General features: G+C 39.0%; 1 protein-coding gene across 1 annotated transcript in view; it reads right to left on the reverse strand.

Annotated features, from left to right (window-relative positions):
- The window catches only part of OPN5 (opsin 5), a 63,432-nt gene that overhangs the window by 14,999 nt on the left and 28,090 nt on the right, over positions 1 to 20,343 (reverse strand). Inside the window, exons 2-5 of the mRNA XM_045844221.1 lie at positions 15,018 to 15,169; positions 11,084 to 11,203; positions 7,274 to 7,444; positions 3,604 to 3,938 (exon numbers count right to left, since the gene is read on the reverse strand). Of these exons, the coding sequence (XP_045700177.1) occupies positions 3,604 to 3,938; positions 7,274 to 7,444; positions 11,084 to 11,203; positions 15,018 to 15,147 (756 nt within the window). The 5' untranslated portion in view covers positions 15,148 to 15,169. The remainder of the gene's footprint in view (positions 1 to 3,603; positions 3,939 to 7,273; positions 7,445 to 11,083; positions 11,204 to 15,017; positions 15,170 to 20,343) is intronic.

The following is a 20,343-nucleotide window of genomic DNA, read 5'->3' on the forward strand; positions in this document are numbered from 1 at the left end:
CAAGAAGGATGCAAGGCGATCCATGACAACTGATGACTGAGACCAGAGGAACCTTAACACTCTCAGCAACACTCGGGTCAATAAATAACAACCAGACCAGTGGACCCCACCCACTGGCACCATGGAATTATAAAGACATTCCTAAAACATAGTTATAAGAAGAGAAGGAAAACCTTTGATTCAAATGAATTAATCCTGATTGTTTAAAATTATTTGTTTTACAAAGTAAAATGCAGGCATAAATATGAAATTATACTGAATCATAGAAAGTGGGTTTTTTTTTTTTGGTTTCTTTAGGGGTTTTTCTGAGGGGGAGCACAGCTCTGCAATTTCTGTAGTCTGTGAAATTCTAGCCTGCTACAAAAGTCTAGCAAAATAATTTTTTAAATAAATTAGAAGAAAACTACAATGTGGAGAAAATGTTATAAATAAAACATCAATTTTTAAGTTGACAAGGCCAGACTGGCAACATACAGGCCCAGGTAATAACTCACCTAGAAATAACCAGAGTACACAGAAAAGGTAAATGATTTTAATCCCAGAATCCTGGGAGGTGGCCTTTAAGTAGTAAGCTTTTAGACCAGGCTGTTCTGCAGATCAGAAGCACCAAAGAAACAGGCAAATTGCCAGTCCTGAGAGACAGCTAAATGGAAGAAAATGACTGTGAAATGGCCCAGCATGAGGCTGTTTCTACTTATTTTTATTCAGTACAGAAAATCAAGGTCAAAATTAAAGAGTAACTTTAAATAGTTTTAATTTAGTACAGAAGATGCCACAATAGAAAGTTGTATTTATTTTTCAAAGTAGGTTTAATTTTGACTTAAGTTTTTGCACCAAATGTTAAGAATTAGAAACATTTGTATTTAGTTCATTTTCATATAGGTTTTATATATGTAAATGAAATATAGAAATAATATATAATATTATAGTATAGATATATATTATATAATGTCATGTAGTATTTATTTTAGAAGGTACACATAAAATAAAACCATACACATATGTGCTTACTCTTTCCATTTAACATTTCTTTAGTTAATCTGGTTTGGGTGAGCCTGGCAGTTTAATCTACACAGTTCAGAACAAGGAGAATGATCATAAATCAAATTAAATGATATGTGCTCAGCTTCACCTCATATGGATAATGAGCTTCAGAAGCACTGACTAAACAAGTTGCTCACCCTCAAGAACACACAGAGAAACAAGATTCTAGCACGTTAATAAAAGCTAGCTGTGAGTGGATCAAGTCAAGCAATGTAACAAACAGGAGAAAGGATTGAGAAACTAGAGAAGGACTTTGTGGATATGAGGACCCAGATACACTAGACAAGACCATCAGAATGTCTCAAGGTCAATAACACTGAGGGATGGCAAGAAGAGAGAGAAAGTCATACAACCTCTCAGCAACTTTACTGGTATACCAAACAACAGGGCTGCAAGGTCAACTGAAAGCCACATTCCAGTGTGAGATACACCCTGTGGCCTCTGTGGTCATATTTCCATAAAATATTGAAAAGGAAAATTTTCACTGTTGCATTCACCCAGTTCCTAGAAAGTGCTTGGTATGCAATAGAATTTGGATTTTTTAAAAGATTTTATTTATTTTATTTTTAGACAGAGGCAAAGAAAAGAAGAAAGAGAGGGAGAGAAACATCAATGTGTGGTTGCCTCTCCCATGCCCCACACTGGGGACCTGGCCTGCAACCCAGGCATGTGCCCTGACTAGGAATTGAACCAGTGACCCTGTGTTTTTCAGGACAGTGCTCAATCCACTGAGCCACACAAGGCAGGGCAGAATTTGGATTAAATGTAACCCACATTTAACTTGGATTAATGAATTTGGATTAAAATTTTAGAAAAACACACAAGAGCTTGAAGAAGAGCTGAAAATGAGTAAGTTATTATCCTATAGATAATATATCCTATGGATATATTTTCCTACTTTATAGCCCATTATAAGATAGGAGTAGATTATGATTCTTGAATCTGTATTTTTGTCCATGAAAAACGCTCTATATTTAGATTATTGGTATAGATGTAGAGGATGAAAACTTCCCTCAATTGCCTCCTACTCAGCATGCGGAGTTCAGGGAGTAAAAGTCAATGGGAGCAGACTGATGGTTGCCAGAGGGAGTAAAGTACGTATGAAAGGTGAAGGCAAAGAAAAGATACAAAAAACTCCTTTTATTATTATTATTAATAGTAATAACAATAATGTCATGGGTATGTAATATATAGCAAGGGGAAATAGTCAATATTACCATAATAACTTTTTATGGTGACAGACAGTTACAAAACTTATTATGATGATCTCACAAGGAATATCAATGTTGAATCACTATGTTGTACAACTGAAACTAATACAATACTGCATATCAACTATTCTTTAACTTTTTAAAAAGAATCTCTAAGCTATACCATGCAACTAAGAGATGTTAGCACAGCTTCAAAAAGTCAGCACTTTGGAGAGAGGACTATTACTAAGACAGGGGCCCTGACTTGTTAGGACACCATCTCTGGTCAAGAAAGAACTGCTAAGTGAACTGTAAGTCCCCAAGATTGACGGTCCTTAAAGTAGGCCATGGTGACGTCTGAAGGGGGATATTGATCAACGCGATTGACCATGATACCAGAACTTCCACCTACATTTATTTTTACCTTTAAAAACATGAAAAGTCAGGTAAGCTAATATTCAATACATAGTTTGACATTACTTGCATGTCATTTATGTTGATGCTTTGAGCTTTAAAGTGTTATCAACATAAGGGTGAGACATGAAAGTGTATAAAGACTGCTGCCTTAGATTTTACCAGAATTCCTAGAAGTTATGAGAGAAAGGATGAATTGTGGTTTATTTAACATATCCCATGCACCAGAAGACAGGACAAAATATTTTATCTCACTAAATCTCCACCGCAGCCCAGCAAGGTGGATGTTACTCTTTCTGTTACACAAGTGAAGAAACAGAGACTTAAAGTATATAGCTCTGGGTCACAAACCTGGAAAGTGCCAGTGATGAAATTAAAATCCTAGTTTATTTTCAAATTTTCTGTTCTTCTTCTTATACCACTACATCTAAATTGCTGCCAGCTCTGAAACTAGCATTTACCAAGGGATTCAAACCTGCAGAAATTACTCCTGAGTTAAGTATCCCATAGGAAAGCAGACAGAGTAAGCTCTTACTCTGTAAATAATGTGAGAGCATAGAATATCCCTCATCATGCCCACTGAAGTCCATACAAAGCATTTTATAATTCATTAAAGTTATTTTTCTTATTACTAAAATAATTTTTACAAACCTGTAATATTCTCTTCAATAGAAAGAATAAGCCTCTGGTAGATCCACTGTACAAATCTGTAGATATTAGAATTGTTGTGTATGGATGGATATGTGAGTGTATGCAAATGAGAGAGAGACAGACAGACAGAGACTGAGACAGAGAAAAGAGATACCACAAAGGCTTAGATAAAAAATAACAAAGTTCAGAAGTACATAAATGGTAAGGACTCTAAGTTCTCCCCATCTCCAACATTCCCTATCCTTTCTGCCCTTTGAAGTTTTAACAATTAGAAAACACCTCTGTAAATTATTACTGCAGTTACCTTGGTCAGTTTCATTTCCAGCATGTGGCTGCCATGAATACGACTGTCAAAATGAGCTACTTCTTTGGAGGAGGACTTAACCTTGGCAATGATCTTCACGTAGGAGAACACAATCACCGCCGTTGGGAGTAAGAGGCAGAAGAAGAGGATGTTCAGGATGAAAATCTGACCCCCTACTGAGGCCTGGGCCAGCCACCAGTCCAGGGTGCACGAGGTTCCAAAGGGCTCAGGAACGTAGTCCCCCAGACCTACCAAGGGCATGGTGGTCCAGAAGGAAGCATAGGCCCAGATCACTGCCAGGCAGATGTAGGCGTGCTTTCTTTTCAGCCAAACCCCTGGAGGCAGAAGAAAACCATTACCAAGATATAATCTGCTCTCAACCCAGATACCTCCCCTCGATATGTCAAATTCCACATCCAAAGAGTTATTTCATTGGCTTCTGGGAGAAGTGGTCAGAAAACTGAAGCCTGAGGGAGAGTGGAGGGAAGTGAGAAAAGTTCCAGAGCTGGGCCTTTTTCCAAAAGAATAAAATTGGAAGTGATTTCACAGGGAAGGTTTCCTCTAGGCATCTGGAAGCCTTGGGAAAGGAAAGTGACAAAAGCTGGAGAAAGGGGACAGTAAAAGAGTAAGAAGATGCTGAAGGCACTGGAAGATCTTGGGAAAGCATCAGAATAAACTTTGAGATCCTGTCCAGTATAAGCGGCTGACTGGTAGACCAAGCCCAAAAAGGCACATATTAGTGGACCACCCACGGAGAGGTGAGAAATGCTAAGACATTGCTTGTGTCTTTAAAATGTGGACCATTCTCCCTAAAACCTTTAGTGTCTGTCTCTCATTTCATTTCTCTTCCTGAGCACTTGTCACGTGGGGGTTGGTGGGCCATGATCATGACTGAGTTGTGTGACATTGAAGTGGCTGACTATGCTCAGTGGGAGCAGATTCTGAATCTTCAAACGTTATTAACACAACAGTCATGCTCACAAAGCCCTGGGGGAAGAGGGAGAGAATCTAGGTAGATTGTATCATGTTCTGCAAAAGTAATTCTGTAAAAATACTTTCAGGAAAACTCAACAAAATAACAACAATAAAAAAGGGCTCCATTTTCAGCCTTAGTATCCAGTAACCAAAAGAGAATTCCAGGAGAAAGAAATGGTGCAGTCCTCTGAAAAAGCTAAAACACTAGTGATCATTTTCTAAAGTTCTACACAACCACTGAAAACAGGTTGGCCTCACCTAGTGCTTCAGTCTACATGGGGAATTATCTTATTTCCACACCCTACTTATTACCTTGAACTGAAAGGGCTGGAGAAGTGACTCCTTACAGCCCTGGTTTTACAGTACAGGGAAGAATATCAAAACACACTAAAAACAAACCAAACCACTTCTTCCATATAGACCTGCCTCTGCTTAGTGCCAGGTGAGGTCTGGGAGGTCAGCAGGGCGTTCTTCTCACTTTTAGTATTTGACTTGCTTCATGTGACCTTTCTAAATGTTGGTGTTCTTATGAGTTAAATAGAGGAAGGTAGACTATATTACTTATAGGTTTTGATAAGAGTTAAATGAAAAAAATACAAGCTATGAAGAGCTACACTAACATACATTTTTACTCCTGGGTTTGTCTCATTTAGTGCTAACGAGAAGTATGACAGATGGTTTGTATACTCTATTGTTGCTATTTTTTCACATACATGACATTTTATATTATAAAATACAATTTCTTTATCCTAACCAGATAAGGATAATAATTGTTAGCCACAGTATATGTCAGCTTTTGGTTATCCATTGTAAGAGATAAAACACTGGCACGGATACTCACATATATTTATGGGAATGTGCATAGGCATACTTACAAGCATTTATGGTTAGAGTTACTTGGTGAGGTGTTTTATACTTACATTTGAGTGTGGTGAAAGGCTGTCAAGTACAGGAGGGAGTAGATTAGTAGGTTGGTTCTGTGTTGCTCCAGAAGTCAGAACTAGGACCAATGGGTGGAGGTTACTGGGAGGCAGTTTTGTCTTAATATAAGGAATAACATTGTAACAACGACAGCAGACCAATCAGAGAATGGGCTGCCTTGTGCAGTAGTAAGCTCCCCGTCACTGGTCACAGGAAGAGGCCAAATGGCTGTCTGTCAGGGATGCCTTCAAACAGTTTATCACATTACATGGGAGAAAGGTCTACATATCCCCAAGAGATCTTCTAATTCCAACATTCTAAGACACTGTGTGGAGGATCTAATCGTGTGTCAGATCAAATGATGAAACCGTCCTATTGAAGTTCAACATTAGAAGCAGCTGGAAAATATGGATACTTCCCATGTGGAGTTAAACCCTGAGCTCATTCTAGGGATGGAGAGTATCATCTCTTAAACTGACACAAAGCCTAAGTTTAAGAAAATATTTAAAAAACAGAGACATTAAGGTTTTGTATCCCTCAAATATCCCCAGGAAGTTTAACTTTTTGCCTTCTAGTCTATAAAATTGCATACATATTGCATTGTGTGTTCACGCACCAAGGCAAGTTTCCTTCCATCACCGAGGGAACCAGAATCAATTTTATACAAAGAGTTGGACTCTGAAATTATTTAGAATGCATATAATTGTAAATATTTTATTTTATTAGAAATTTTGATCCATACTATTTCTATTGGAAGTTTTAAACTGTTTAGAAAAGGAGATGCGATCTTTAAAAAAAAAAGACTAAGTGCTGGTTTGGGAAGGTGGTGGGTCGTGATCTGCCCCTTTCCTGTGCATGGTTTCCTTGGAGTCTGAGACCATAAACTTTTAAAACATGGAGGAAAACTCCACCGCATTGAGAATCTTTCCGACCTGAGGCCCCAGGTTATCCTCTGTCCCCATGGTCACAGTCATTCAGATGGACATATTGATAGAAAAAGCAGCTTTAGCCAGAGGGAACTAATATTACAATCTGGCTGCACTTGGTCCTCAACATTAAACTTAAGGGCCCAAATGCATCTCTTGTGGGTTAAATAAATTCCCAGAATTCCAAAAAGTAAAAGTAATAAAAAAATTATTTTAACATGTAGAATAATCAATTGAAAAAAAAATCTCCAGCCCCTGAAAACTTGTTTATTGCTGGCTCATCCCTCATCAGTTCTCTTAGTCACTCACCTTTCTACCTACCTACCAACACCACAAAAAGAAGGTTGAGTGGCATTTCTGTATGTGTGCACTCTCCTGAAGACACACTGTGCGGTTCTCTGACTTAGAGGCAGATCACTGGAGTTCCTCCTCTCCGGAATCACAGGGGGCCTGAGCGCTCAGGAGGATCACAAACATCTTTTCATGTCATTACACTTCCTGTGTGGGAACCAGCTAAACATCCTGGATCTAATATCCTTCCAGTGCATTTTATTTCCTTTGTTTGCATAGCAAGTGATGGTAGAAGCTTACATGGTTTATAAAAGGAAATGATACTTTTAAAAACAAACAGCGGGCGTTCCTATAAAAGTAGTTTTAAAATAAACTTACATTGACACAGGTTCAAATCTTCAAACACTGGTTAGAATAAGATTAGTTATAAATCGAAATACTCTTGAGTATTAATGAGAATATTTATTATCTTTGTTTATTACCTATGAGGTAAATATGACCAGCTCTGACAACTACCTAGCTCCGACTATCAGGGAAGAAGAAACTTTGCCTCTTACCATAAGATAAATAGCAGATTTTCAGGTATCTATCCAGGCTGACAGCAGTCATGGTGATAAGACTTCCACAGCCAAAGAAAAATCCAGCCCATCCGTACCAGCGGCAGCCAATCCAGCCAAACACCCAGCGGTGACAGAAGCAAGAGATGATCGTGAACGGTTTGCCTACAACTAGAGCACCACACAATTCGTCAAGGTCACATGTACCCAATGACCTCAACTTACTGTTCAGTTACATCTTATTCAAATGAGAAAGAGCTATTTCACCACATGTTACATTCAATTTACCTAAAATAAGGTCCAGATCTCTGGGATTTAAATTATTTATTTCTTTGGCTTCTGTTAGTTTCTCTCTTGTTGTTTACTTTCTAGAAAATATTCTTCTATAGATGGTCCCCAACTTACGGTAGTTCAACATCGATTTTTCAACTTTATGATGGTGTGAATGTGACATGCACAATAAATTATATGAGCTATTTAACCCTTTTAATATAAAATAGGCTTTTCTTGTTAGATGGCTTTGCCCACCTATACGATAATATAACTGTTCTGAGCATATTTAAGGTATACTAGATAGGCTAAGCCACAATGTTTGGCAGGTGAGTGTATTAAATGCATTTTTGACTCATGATATTTTCAATGTAGGATGGGTTTATTGGGCTGCAACTCCATCCTATGTGGAGAAGTATTTGTACTTTACACTCTGCATCCCAGCACCCTCCTGAACAGAATGTGCTCAGAAGCTCTTCAAAGCCTCTATCTGAGGTATCTATCAAAAGAAGTTTCTTTGGCCTTATTGTGTGAGAAACAACAAGTAACCTTCCCCACCCCTCCCAGGTACTCCCCTACTTTGGTACACAAAGATGTACAGAAGTTCCTGTTAGTATAGTCAGTTAACACATATTTCTTGAGTGCCTTCTATAAGCTGGACACATATCTCCTTTAGTTGTCTGCACAGCTGGACACACTCCGTCTTCCTAGACTGTGTGCCCTCATACCCAAGCTTCCTGATCCAAAGAATAGTTCACATTCAACAAGTAATTATTCAGTGTCTCTTATATAACAGACACAGAGCAAGGTGCTAGAGAACAAAGTGGAGATGAAGATTCACAAACTAATTTTTGAAATAGAGCAGAAAAAAGGAAGAACTAATTTGTGTGTAAAATATAATGTGATGGAATGATAGACAGTGATTAACACTCTGAAGAAAATTAAGGCAGAGGGAGGGGATAGACAGAAACTGTTGTTTCACATAGGGGAATCAGGGAAGAATGTGACATTGAGGCAGATGCCTAAATCAGTGGAAAAGAACTCTAGCAAATACCTAGAAGGAAAATATTCTAGGCAGAGGAAACAGCAAATTCAAAGCTTGAGGTAAGTGTCTGCTAGATGGATGCTAAAGGCAGAAAACTAAGGGTGAAAGTGACTCGGATGGAGTGGATTTGGTGTCTATTGTGCCTGGGATCCATTAGTAAAAGCTATTTTAAGATTCCTTCTGAAGCAGAACTTTCTTTTCTTTTTCTTTTTCTTTAGTATGTATTTATTTATTTTTTAGAGAGAGAGCAAGAGAAGGAGAAGGAGAGGGAGTGAAACACCAATGTGTGGTTGCCCCTCACGCACCCTCTACTAGGAACCTGGCCCACAACCCAGGCATGTGCCTTGATTGGGAATGGAACTGGCAACCTTTTGGTTTGCAGGCCACCCCTCAATCCACTGAGCCACACCAGCCAGAGCTAGAACAAACCTTTTGATGAATTTCTGCAATGTCATGTAGATGTCTCTCCTTTCTTTGCTTAGTAGAATGGTAATGAACCTGGTGGTTCTGAATCACTGAAGGTATTGCTTTGTTATGTTTTGTTTTGCATTGTTTTGATTTATTTTAAATATCAACATCTAGGACTCCAGTCCTTAGAGAGTTTGATTTAATTTCTCTGGAGTAAGTCCAGGCATCTATGTACTTTTATTTTTTTTAAGTTCCTTGGGTCTAATACACACACACAGTTGCAAGCCATTGCTGCTTAAACAAGAAATATTAGTTGTGCTTATTCAAGGTGCTTATAATGGAATATAGTTGACCCAGAAAAAATAATATAGACATAAAATGTTTTAGGTTTATTGGAAAGGGACAGTTAATTGGAGGTAGTACTCAGAAGTTGAAAAAACAATGGTCGGAGTTAGATCACAGAAAGCTATCACATGAAAGAAAATGTTTTCTGGTGAATTACTCTAAAGATGTTTTCAACTAATGAGGTGGTTTGTGCAATTCTAGAGCAGATTTGCTTAGTTGAAAGCATTTTCAATGTATCTAACAATTGAGGACATTTTTATTCAAGCCTACTCTTACTCAGTTTTAAGCATCAGTTGGGTATCATCAATGGTAAAAGATGAGGCTGAAATAACAGGTTTCACTCAAGCTTTTTACCTTCAGTACCAGGAAGAGAACAGTCAGGGGTCTGCAGGGTGTGCTGAAATGACCCAGGAAAAAGTCATTCATGTTGCGACACCGCCATCGCGTGGCAATACTGAAAATAGCAGCTCTTCTGCAGCCTCGAAAATTCCCTAGGTTTCATTTGATTTCCACAGAAAGGGACTTGATATGTCCTGTCCTTCTCAGTGTGTATGTGTATTTCCCATAAGAGTTCGTGTTATTTAAGTCTCTCCATACTGAGTAAAGTCCTTCTAAATAACCTGCACCATTCAGACTCTCAGGAAGCGGGCAACACATCAGTGCTGTGTGGGAAATAGGGAGAGGCTTATTATAGAGCCCTGCTTTCAGAGACTGGCAGTGACAGAAACATTCCTTTGTAAAGAGAGACATGAATATCAGAAAATATTTTTGAAGGGGTTTCTTTAGATGGGAAACTGTTAGAAGGATTCTAGCAGAAAGAGGAGGGGATATGTGTTGTTCAAACTCAATCTCCCCAAATCTAGTAACTTAAGACCGGATGTTCAGCAGCAGGATGTAGGCTCCAGAGGTGCGTGTGAGTGTGTCTGGGTAGCCCCAGAGTGCTGCAGGTGACAGCAATGTGAGGAGACTCACCCAAGTCAGACGTATTTATAAATATATATCAATATGTGAAGGACAGTTGAAGAGAAATTTTATTCCAACCTCTAGTTGATGGGTTACCAGAGGCCAAAGGAACAGTTTTCAATTTTGGCTTTACATTAAACTTAGCTGACTGCAAATATCCTGACATCCAGGGGACATTCCCAACCAATTCAATGAAAATTGCTGGATGTGAAATTCAGCCATGAATATTGTTTTAAAAGTTCTCCAAGTGACGTGTCTGTGCAGCTGTTTGAGAACCAAAGGTCTAGAAGCTTCCTCTGTCTGAGTCAGTCCCTCAGCTGCACTTCACTGTGTTGCCAACAAGCAGCCCTTCCTCCTCTCTGTACTCACGTCTCAGACTGTCTTCACTCACATTTACCCTTCACACCCAACCCCCTTGGTGCTTATTTTAACAAATTTCTATATAGACAAAAGGGACGTAATGGAGCTCAAACAGGGACCTAGAGCCTCCCTGTAAGTTTCTGTTTTCTGAATCATTAAGCCCCACTACATTTGGAGGTGTCTAAGGTATCCTGTCTTATTCTAAATAGTATCCTCAGCATCAAACATGCCTGGCACTTAGAAAGGATTCAATAAGAGGTTAAAGAAATGATCAGACAGCACTTTGTGGACTTACCACAAACTGTAAACATGACTTGTGAAGGGGTGGGGGGTGGCAGGGGGTGAGGTCTGAGTCAGCGAGAACTTCAGAATGGGGTGCAATTCAAACCTCCAGAGAAGAAACAGCATGATTATGTTACCTGAGATCCCCAGATCACAGACTGCCAAATTGATTGTCATTATTTCTGCAGGTCGTAGCTTCTTCTTTCGTCTAGAAGACATATAAAGGACATACCCATTTCCAACTGTGGACAGAATCCCTACAAAGAAAAATACAAATTCCCATCGTTAAAACTAGGATTCAGAGTTCACTTGAAAATGAAACACTTCTCAATTTCAAAAATAGACACCATAGATTTAGAGGGTAGGGAGAGGACTCTACATAAAAATCTAAATTAAGAAGATGAAGTAAAGAGTTGTGAGTGACAGGGGAGGGACGGGTTGCCTCCAAAGAATGAGAAAACAGGGATTATAACACCGAACTTACCCAGGAAAAGGAACCACTAACTTCCCAGTGAAGCTAAGATGGTGTGGGCCTCCTGAAGGTCAGTTCTCATACTGGTGCCCCGGGTGAAGTGCTTCCCCTGGCACTTTTATGGAGTATTGGCTTTATAGAATCCCCTCCCTCTGATAGGAAGGGTCAACCCCTTGGCTCTTGATACAGTGCAAAGATGAAGTGACCCAAACCACACTAGGTGCATTCATTCTCCCTGTGCACCCCTGAGGGATTCAGGAGAGGCAGAGGCCAGAGAAAGCTGGCGCAACCCCGGCAGGGAAAGGGTCAGTGCCTGGAGTCACATCCCAGGGCTGTCGCCTCCTGAGAACACCTAGGCACTGGTGTCTGCAGCTGCTACTGGACTAGACACTGAGGGGCAGTGGGTGGCACTGGGTGACATGGACTCTCCCACTACCGCCAAAGGGAGAGAAAGTGACCCTCAACCCACCATCCTACCAATGATGGTATCAATGCTTTCTCACTTTTTTATATCCTTTCATTAATGACTAATTGGTTTTGGCATCACAATGAAACTGTCCAAAAGTTCTCACAAACCCAGCTTAAATCCAAAAAACCCAATCCCTACTGACTTTATTTAAGAAAAGAATACACCTACTTCCATAGCTTAACATGTAGAGTAGATTTCCTCAGGAATTCTTGCTTCATAGTGTAGCTGTGTATAAATGAGAATCTGGTACAGCTGCCTTTGGTAGTAAGGAATAAGGAGAGTATTAACAGGAGAAACCCAGAGTTTTCTGTTTTAATTTCTACTTCTCCACTACAATGCATTCAGGGGGCAAGGAAAGAAATGCATGTTTTCAGCTGATGGTCTGAAACCACCAGGAAACTGTGCTGAGTTCTGAGGAAGTTCTGAATCCCTGGAGTAGTGCTGCTTAATGGTCCCTCAACAATCTCTAGCTTTCTTAAGACAGAAGAGGAAAACAATAGAAGCGATTTTGGAGTTCTGGAGCAAACCAACTGAAGTGAAACCTACATGTCATTAAAGGAAACCAGCTAGCAAAGCACACTGGGAAATTAAAATGTAAAAACATGACTTGAAAAATTATAAGCAAATGTCACATATGTGGTATCCAGAAGACTGAAATAAGTATGCATATGTATTTGATACACAATGCTCATTTAAACACCCTTCATCTTTCTACATTTCTTTTGCAAATACTGATTTTCTTACTTTTCCTTTCTTAAATTTTTTTTCTAAGAGATTCACAAGGCTTCACCCAGTGCCTAAAGCATTATCCATAAATAGCCAACTCTCAGTTGGAGCTTCAGGTAGACCATTCCCACAGGAAATCTGAGCTGTCGGGGGGTAACAAGAGAATGCAAACTTATTTTTTAAGGATAGCTAAAGGAAAAATAAGATTAAGAAGGTAAAGACTAAAAGGGGATGATCCAAATCATGATTCTATGACAGCAAAAATACAAAATCTCACATATAAACTTAATAAAGTATTTACAGTATAAGAATAGAGGGTAGAAATGGGTCTCTAGTTTATTTCTTCTTCATTCCAGTTTTATCTTTTCATTTTCCAGCTTTCCCTAATTCTAATATTTAACAAGGTTCACCAAGAATGTCATTTCACTCTGATTCCTTAGAAGGAACCTGGGCACATCCCTTAACCTACCCTGGGAGGGGGTGAAAACCAACCACTCACAGGACTGTGTCCAAGACCTGGGTCTAGGATGATTCCATGCCCCTCCACCCGCCCCTGACTTCACCAGACACTGTTCTGGAACAGGTTTTGGCTGCACTTCCAGCTCCTGAGTGACTTCATGACCTTTTTTTTTCAATTCTTTTTCTAGCTCCTACCCCACATGCATCAGGTGAGAAATCCCCCCGATTCCCCCACCGCCATCCTGCTGGTCTCTCTTCCCTGTATCCCTCATGCCAGGGTGGGGAGTAGGCGCTCTCTCTCCCTATTTTATGTTGCCTAGGGAAATTTATCAAGTTAAAGATGCTGCTTTTTATTTAATCCCTTGCAGTTGATTGAGACAAATTCAATTTGTAAGATGTCTATTTTTCTGTCTTTTCTGATCATTGGAGGTACTTATGCTCAATAACAGTGCACTTTGGGTTTTATTGCCAGGCCATCCGCATGCAGACAAGGGTCCATTCATTCACCACTGTCTTCCCAGTAACTTAAATGTTAGTGAAAAATAGGCATTTGCTATTTTTTTTGTATTTGAAAGGATGTGGGGATGCATTTATAAAATGTAGGATTTAAGTCTGTTTCATACTGACTTATAACAACCCCGAGGATCCAGGGAATTCCTTTTTAGTATAATTTCTGATCCAGCTTGAATTCTTTTGTCCCAAGCACTGACATTGACTAGACTTATCTAGTGAGTTTTCCTAATTTCAGGAGTTTGAATAAAAATTTTACCCAGTAATAAATATAGAGAGAGGGAATTGATGAGAAGGAGGATAAGAGGGGGGAGAAAGGAAGGGAGGAAGGGATGGAGGGAAGGAGGGAGAGAGAGAAAAAGAGAGAGAAAGCTTGACCCAGCATCTGAAAAGATTCAAGGCAGATACACCTGGAGACATAACCCACCTGTATACACTGGTTGCTCAAATTTGAAGCAACCATTTTACATTTCAGGAAAGTATTATGGTTGAATTCTAAGTGCCTAGACTAGTGCTGTCCAATAGAAATACAATGTAAACCAGAAATGTGAGCCACATATGTGCTTATTTTTTTTTCTGGTAGACAAATTAAACAAAGTAAAAATATTACTAAATCAACTTTAATACTTATCTAATCTAATATATCCAAAATGTTATGAGTAGAACATGCAGTCATATTTTAATCATTACAAGCTATTCTACATTATTTTCTTGGTACTGCATTTTCAGTATCTGGTGTGTGTTTGCACTGCAGCGCATCTCAATTTGGAAAGGTCACAGTGCAGGGGCTCAGGCCGACCTGTGGCCACTGTATTGGACAACACAGTCCAGAAGCTGATAGGGATCATGAACAAAAGCCTTGACCCTGGAATAACTTCTGTGCATTACCAATACACCTTTTCAACTCTCACCAAAATTACGTAGTGCTGCAAACATGGTGAGGCTTTACTTTAGGGGAATTAAGCTCAGGGTGTCCACGGTCACTACTGCACTGGGCCCGAGTTCCCTCTGTTGTGAACAGAGGAAGCTGAGCTAGGTGATTGCTCAGGTCCATGCTAAGCCTATAACATTTTGATCGTATCAAAGCATTTTTTAACAACAGAAAGCAGTATACTTAAATAAGAGTTCATTATCATTAATTTTGTTATTCAATAGATAATCTTACTACCAAAGCAAAGAAATGAAAGGTAGTCTGAAGATAAATTATTTTGCTGTAAAATATTTTTGATTACCAAGAGAATATCTATCCCTAATAATAAAGATAATCAAGAGTTTACCCCATCTTCCACCTTCCTCCCACTTTTTACCTCCACTCAAAATATCCACATAAATGTTGGAATCTTTGTGCAAAATCAACGTATCAAACCATAAAAAAATGCAGCAAAAGCTGCATTTCTAGATGCAGCTTTTGCACAGAAATATTAAGGAAGCTCACCAATTACAGTTAAGTAAAAGCCAGCCACCAAATCCGCTTCCCAGGAAAGTTTGGAAGCAAAGGGATCCCCATTTGGAACATAGTGTGGCAGGCCATCGTCCTGGGGCAGGACCGTGTGGTTCAGCGCCATGCTGTTCTCTCGGACCAGGAGTCTGAAAAACAAAGTGGTAGAGATGTCAACAAATCTGAATAAGCCAACATGAATGGTCTCATAACCACACCACTGGTTGTAAAGTAGGAAACAATTTCCCAGAGTCAGGCTTGATTGTCTGATTAATACCTAGGGCACATTTAAACATTTTTCTTCAATGATCCAAATACGTCAGCATTTAATTATTCATTGTGCAGATTCTCCAAACCTACATTATTTCATTTCTTTATCATGCTACCCACTTTGGGCTACTTCAGACCTCTTTTGGGTGAAGTAACTATGAATTTGAATGCCAAGTCCCATCCATTTTATTTCTTCTTAGCAGTTTTTGTAAAAGATAGATACATAGATGATACATAGATAGATGACTCCATCAATATTTCACATATATTATGAATAGATAAAATATTTAAAATATTCCAGATTATGGCTTTTTTTAATCCTCACCCCAAAATATGTTTACTGATTTTAGAAAGAGAGGAAGGAGAAGAGTGAGAGAGAAACATCAGTTAGTTGCCTCTGGTGTGCATCCTAACCAGGGATTGAACCTGCAACATAGGTATGTGCCTTGATCAGAAATTGAACCTGTACCTTTTGGTTTATAGGATGATGCTCCAACCAACTAAATCACCCAGTCATGGCCCAAATTATAGTTTTTTTAATTATACAAATTGTCCAGGAAAAAAAAAGCCTCTATCGGATTTACAGTCTTGGTTATTAGGGTATTAAGTAAAAAGTAACATAGAAACCTCAGTAAATGAAATGAAGACCTGGGTTTTCAGGGGGCCATTTAGAAAAGAATTCAGTCTTGGTTGTAACTCACAATCTGTCCACAGGAAGATGTGCATTCCAAGCTTCCCAAAGCAGGAAGCAACCTTGTTGTTTCCCATCATCACCCCTTCCAATCCACTCTCTAAATTTGCTCAATCCGGGATGAAATCTTGAGCAATGAAGAACTCCCAAAAAAACAGGAGACTTCATAGTGTTTTCATTAAATTTTGATTTTTGAGTTTACAAAAGGTCTTTGATGGGCTCTGTGCAAACATATGTCACACAATACCCCCAATATGAAAGCTGGGATGCCGTGTTATACCTGAGATAATGCATACTGCTGATATCATGACTTTCTCTGGAATGATTACTGTTATTTGGAAAGGAAAGAAATGCTGCTACGTTAACGTTGTAATGTTTTGAACTTGCTTATCTCAAAATGAACCACTAGATGGCACTGCTCAGCCCTCTAAGAAGCCATGTGGGACAGAGCCTCTCATCAGGCAAGTGGAACTGTTGTAAATCCCACAATTGATGACAGGCTGATCAGCAGATGTCAATAAACTGTGTCTCTTCAAAAGACACAGATCTAACCCCTTGCCAACTGCCAATTTACAACGTAACTACGACTTCAAAACCCACTCCTGACCCTCCTGGTGCCAACTTAGCTGAAGCACCTGGCTACTTCCACACACAGCTCGAAGACAGTCGTGTGTTTCACGGTCATTCAAAATCCTTTTTCCCAGGAACCAAAGATTCCAGAAGACTCTGGCTGCCAATCCCATCCCATCTTAACACCTGCCCCAAGTCCAAGTTTATCTTCAGAACTGCTCATTCCCCTTGAGTTGACCTTTCTTCTGGTAAATTCTCTCACCAGATTCCCCCTGCCCACCAGCTGAATCATAAAATGAGGGTTTGAGTGCAGCTGTGACACCCGCCCTCTGATCTGGAGCACATTATTTCAACTCTCTGGACCACAAGCATTTTGTCTGTAAAATGAGCATTAATGTTTTTACTCACCACTCATACTTGTGGGAGGAACAACAGGGTATTGGGTTTGAAGTACCTTGTAAATGGGGAGTCTGATCTACTTGTTGTGCTGGGACACTTGCTTTCACCTAACCTGACCATCCATAAAGACATGGCAACTGCATGACAAATTTCCTCAAGGTCCTATCTTAAACAATTGCATGCTGTTTAACAATTGAAATATTTTTTGAGCACCTACTATTAATCCAATGCTATGAAATGGAATAGGAGATATACATCACGCTACCTAGACTTAAGGAGCATAATTTTCATTTTGGACAGAAACAAGATGCAACTCAAGATCAGAAAATAATAACACAAGAATGTAGATACAAAAATATATAGTGCTTTATTTGGCTTTAGACAATTTTTAAGCAAGAAAATAATTGTGTTATATATATGACATAATATTTAAGATCTTAGAAATTAAGTCAATTGTATGTGTGTGCTTGCCTTGATTTCAAAAATTGTTCTTTCTATATAAGGGGGTCCCCAGGGAACTCCCAAGTAAGACTCACTGTGTTCGTATTGATAACAATGTTGCAAAACTTCAGCTGAGCTTTAAGGGCATTTAATAGGCAGTGGGAATGGTGGAGGGTATTTTTAGTGGGGGAATAACATGAACATACATCTGGAAGCAAAAATGAACATAAAGCACCTAAGGGATGGAAGAAGACTGGTTTCTCTGGAACAGTGAGTCCCCATTGGTGAGGCATGATAGCCGCCTTGGCTTGGTGAAATGGGACTCTGTTCTCTGGGGGCTAGAATGCCTGGTGTGAGTTGCTTTTGACATATATATGGGCTTATTTTTTCTAGAATTACTGATCAAAATTTGTACTATAAAAATAGTTTGGCAATAAAATATTTGAGGGTATGAATTTTCAATTCTTTTCAAAAACATAACTTAGGTAGTTTCCCCAGGTTGTGTGAGAGAAGTCGGCAAAGAGCCCTAAGTAAAAAGGGCGCTTGAGAATTCTTCACTTTTCCCCACACGCTAAAGGCTCCTTTTCAACTTCACACTTCAAAAGTGTTCTTCTACGTGTAGTGTCTGTTCCCTTTCTTCCTAATCTATTCAAATTCTCCTCAAACCCCAGGCCCTGTCCAAAGTCCACATCCTTCAGAAGATAACTCTGGCTTTTTTAATAGCTGCTTGAGAGAAGAGCCCCTCTTCTCTCCACTCCCTACAATACTCTGAGGGTCACTTAATCAGGGTAAATTTATTTAATTCTTTCTCTTGTTTACCTACATGTGCACAGAATAACTTCGAGGCCTACAGGAAAAGGGATAGATACCATTGTATGGAGAAATAGCATTGGTGGTCATGCCATTACTTGGTGGTGTTGGTGTTCCATCATCTGACTGGGATTAAAGCAGGATGTGGCAATGTGACCATCACAAGGGTTTCTATAAGACAGCATTCACTAGATGGCACAAACAGTAAATGCAACATTCAGTCATGATTCTGCTTGTGCAGACATCCATTTCAGGGAATTCCTTTTTCACTGTGGCATGGACTTGGGTTACCTCACTGTGTAAATAAAACAAGGTTGTTTGGTTATTTCTTCCCTCTCATGGCACACAATGTCACATTATACCTCTCTAGGTGCTCAGGACCCTCACCACTGCATCCCTAGTTCCCTGGGACAGCATCCTACAATCAAAACCAATGATTCTCAACCAGCTGGACATCTGAATCACCTGTGCATTTAGTTTTGTTTTTTTTTGTATGTTACTTGTCGATTGTGTTCTAGTTATTCTTTAGATAGTATGGTTTCAGGACAACTTTTGGAGACTGTGATAGCTACAAAAAGATAATTTCCAAGAGGGTCTCATAGTGTGCAAAATTTATCAAATTTTATGGCCACAGAAACTTTCTTTTCTTTCACAATATCTCATGAAAATAGTGATCAGAGGGAAAACATACATGGGGAAATGTTGCTCTAGTAAAATTGCATTAAAAATCAACACTTTAAATAACATATTTGTGAATTGGGAATTTGAAAAGTATATTGCATCTAGGGAAAATAACTTTAAACTAAAGTAAAGAAGGTTTTGGTCGCTGGGAAAATACTGCACACCACTGGAAGTGCTTCTTTGTAGAGTCTAATATTTCAGAAGAGATGTGGAGGGTTGAGGGTATTGCTAGAGAAGCATCCTTTTTTAAAAGTGGAGAAAAAAGTAAATGATTTATGAAGATTCTTCCTGAATTCATGATTCTATACAAACATATAAAGTAAACCTCCCACAGTAAATTGTATGTGATTATTCACATTACTCACATTAGCATAATCTTTTAAGCAACAAAATATACTCTATTGCCCTCATGTGCTAATTAATGGTCCTTTTGATCATGAAAAGTATTTAAGACTATTCTCAAAACAGCTTATTACAGAAAAGTCTGAGAACACCCCACCCTCATTGCCCATAAAAGTTATAAATATTTTTGTTACTAGGATTAACCTGAAAGCAAATCTCTATGCTTCCATAATTAAAATTAAGGGGTAATTTGAGGCATAGCCAGACCCAAGCCCTCACATGTTTAAACTGAATGGACTTGCAAAATGGCTATTTGGCAGGTATGAAAAAAAGAATGGCAAAGTGTCACCTCCTAAGAAGAAATAAATGCAGTGAATTAGCATCAAAGATGACAATCTAATACAGTTCAAATTTATCCAGCCTTAGAATTAACTTCAAAAAATGTTACAGTGAATCAAAAAACTGTGGTACATTTACACAATGGAATATTACACAGCAGAAAGAAAGAAGGAGCTCCTACTCTTTGCAACAGCATGGATGTAACTGGAGAGCATTATGCTAAGTGAAATAAGTCAGGCAATAAAAGACAAACACCATATGATCTCACCTATAAGTGGAACCTAATCAACAAAACAAAGGAGCAAGTAAAATATAACCAGACACATTGAAATTAAGAACAAACTGACAGTAACCAGAGGAGTGGGGGGAATGGGAAACAGGGAAAAGAAGGGGAAGGGTGAAGTCAAGAAACAGGTATAATGGTGAAATCAAGGAACAAAGACAATGTGGGGTGGGAGGAGGATTGAATATGGATGGTGGGGGTGGGTAGAGCAGGGGAGAGTAATGGTGGGGAAATGGGGACAATTATAATTGAACAACAATATAAAATTTAGGAGAAAGAAAAAATGTTAGGCAACACATTTTCTCTTTGTCATGCTACATTTTCACTGGCTTAAGGCAAGAGTTAGCAAAAAGTGTGGATCGTTATTTATACAAAGTATCCGAAGATGTTCTACTCACAATGAGCTTTCCCACTAGCCTGCTCTGGCCTCTGAAAATTTTACCATGTTTTTCCTTAAGGCATCATTGCCTCCAAATTTATTTCTAGGTATATATTAT

Source organism: Phyllostomus hastatus, unplaced genomic scaffold (genome assembly GCF_019186645.2).
Source record: "Phyllostomus hastatus isolate PE091 unplaced genomic scaffold, TTU_PhHast_1.1 phas_contig_40, whole genome shotgun sequence".
Lineage (NCBI taxonomy): Eukaryota > Metazoa > Chordata > Mammalia > Chiroptera > Phyllostomidae > Phyllostomus > Phyllostomus hastatus.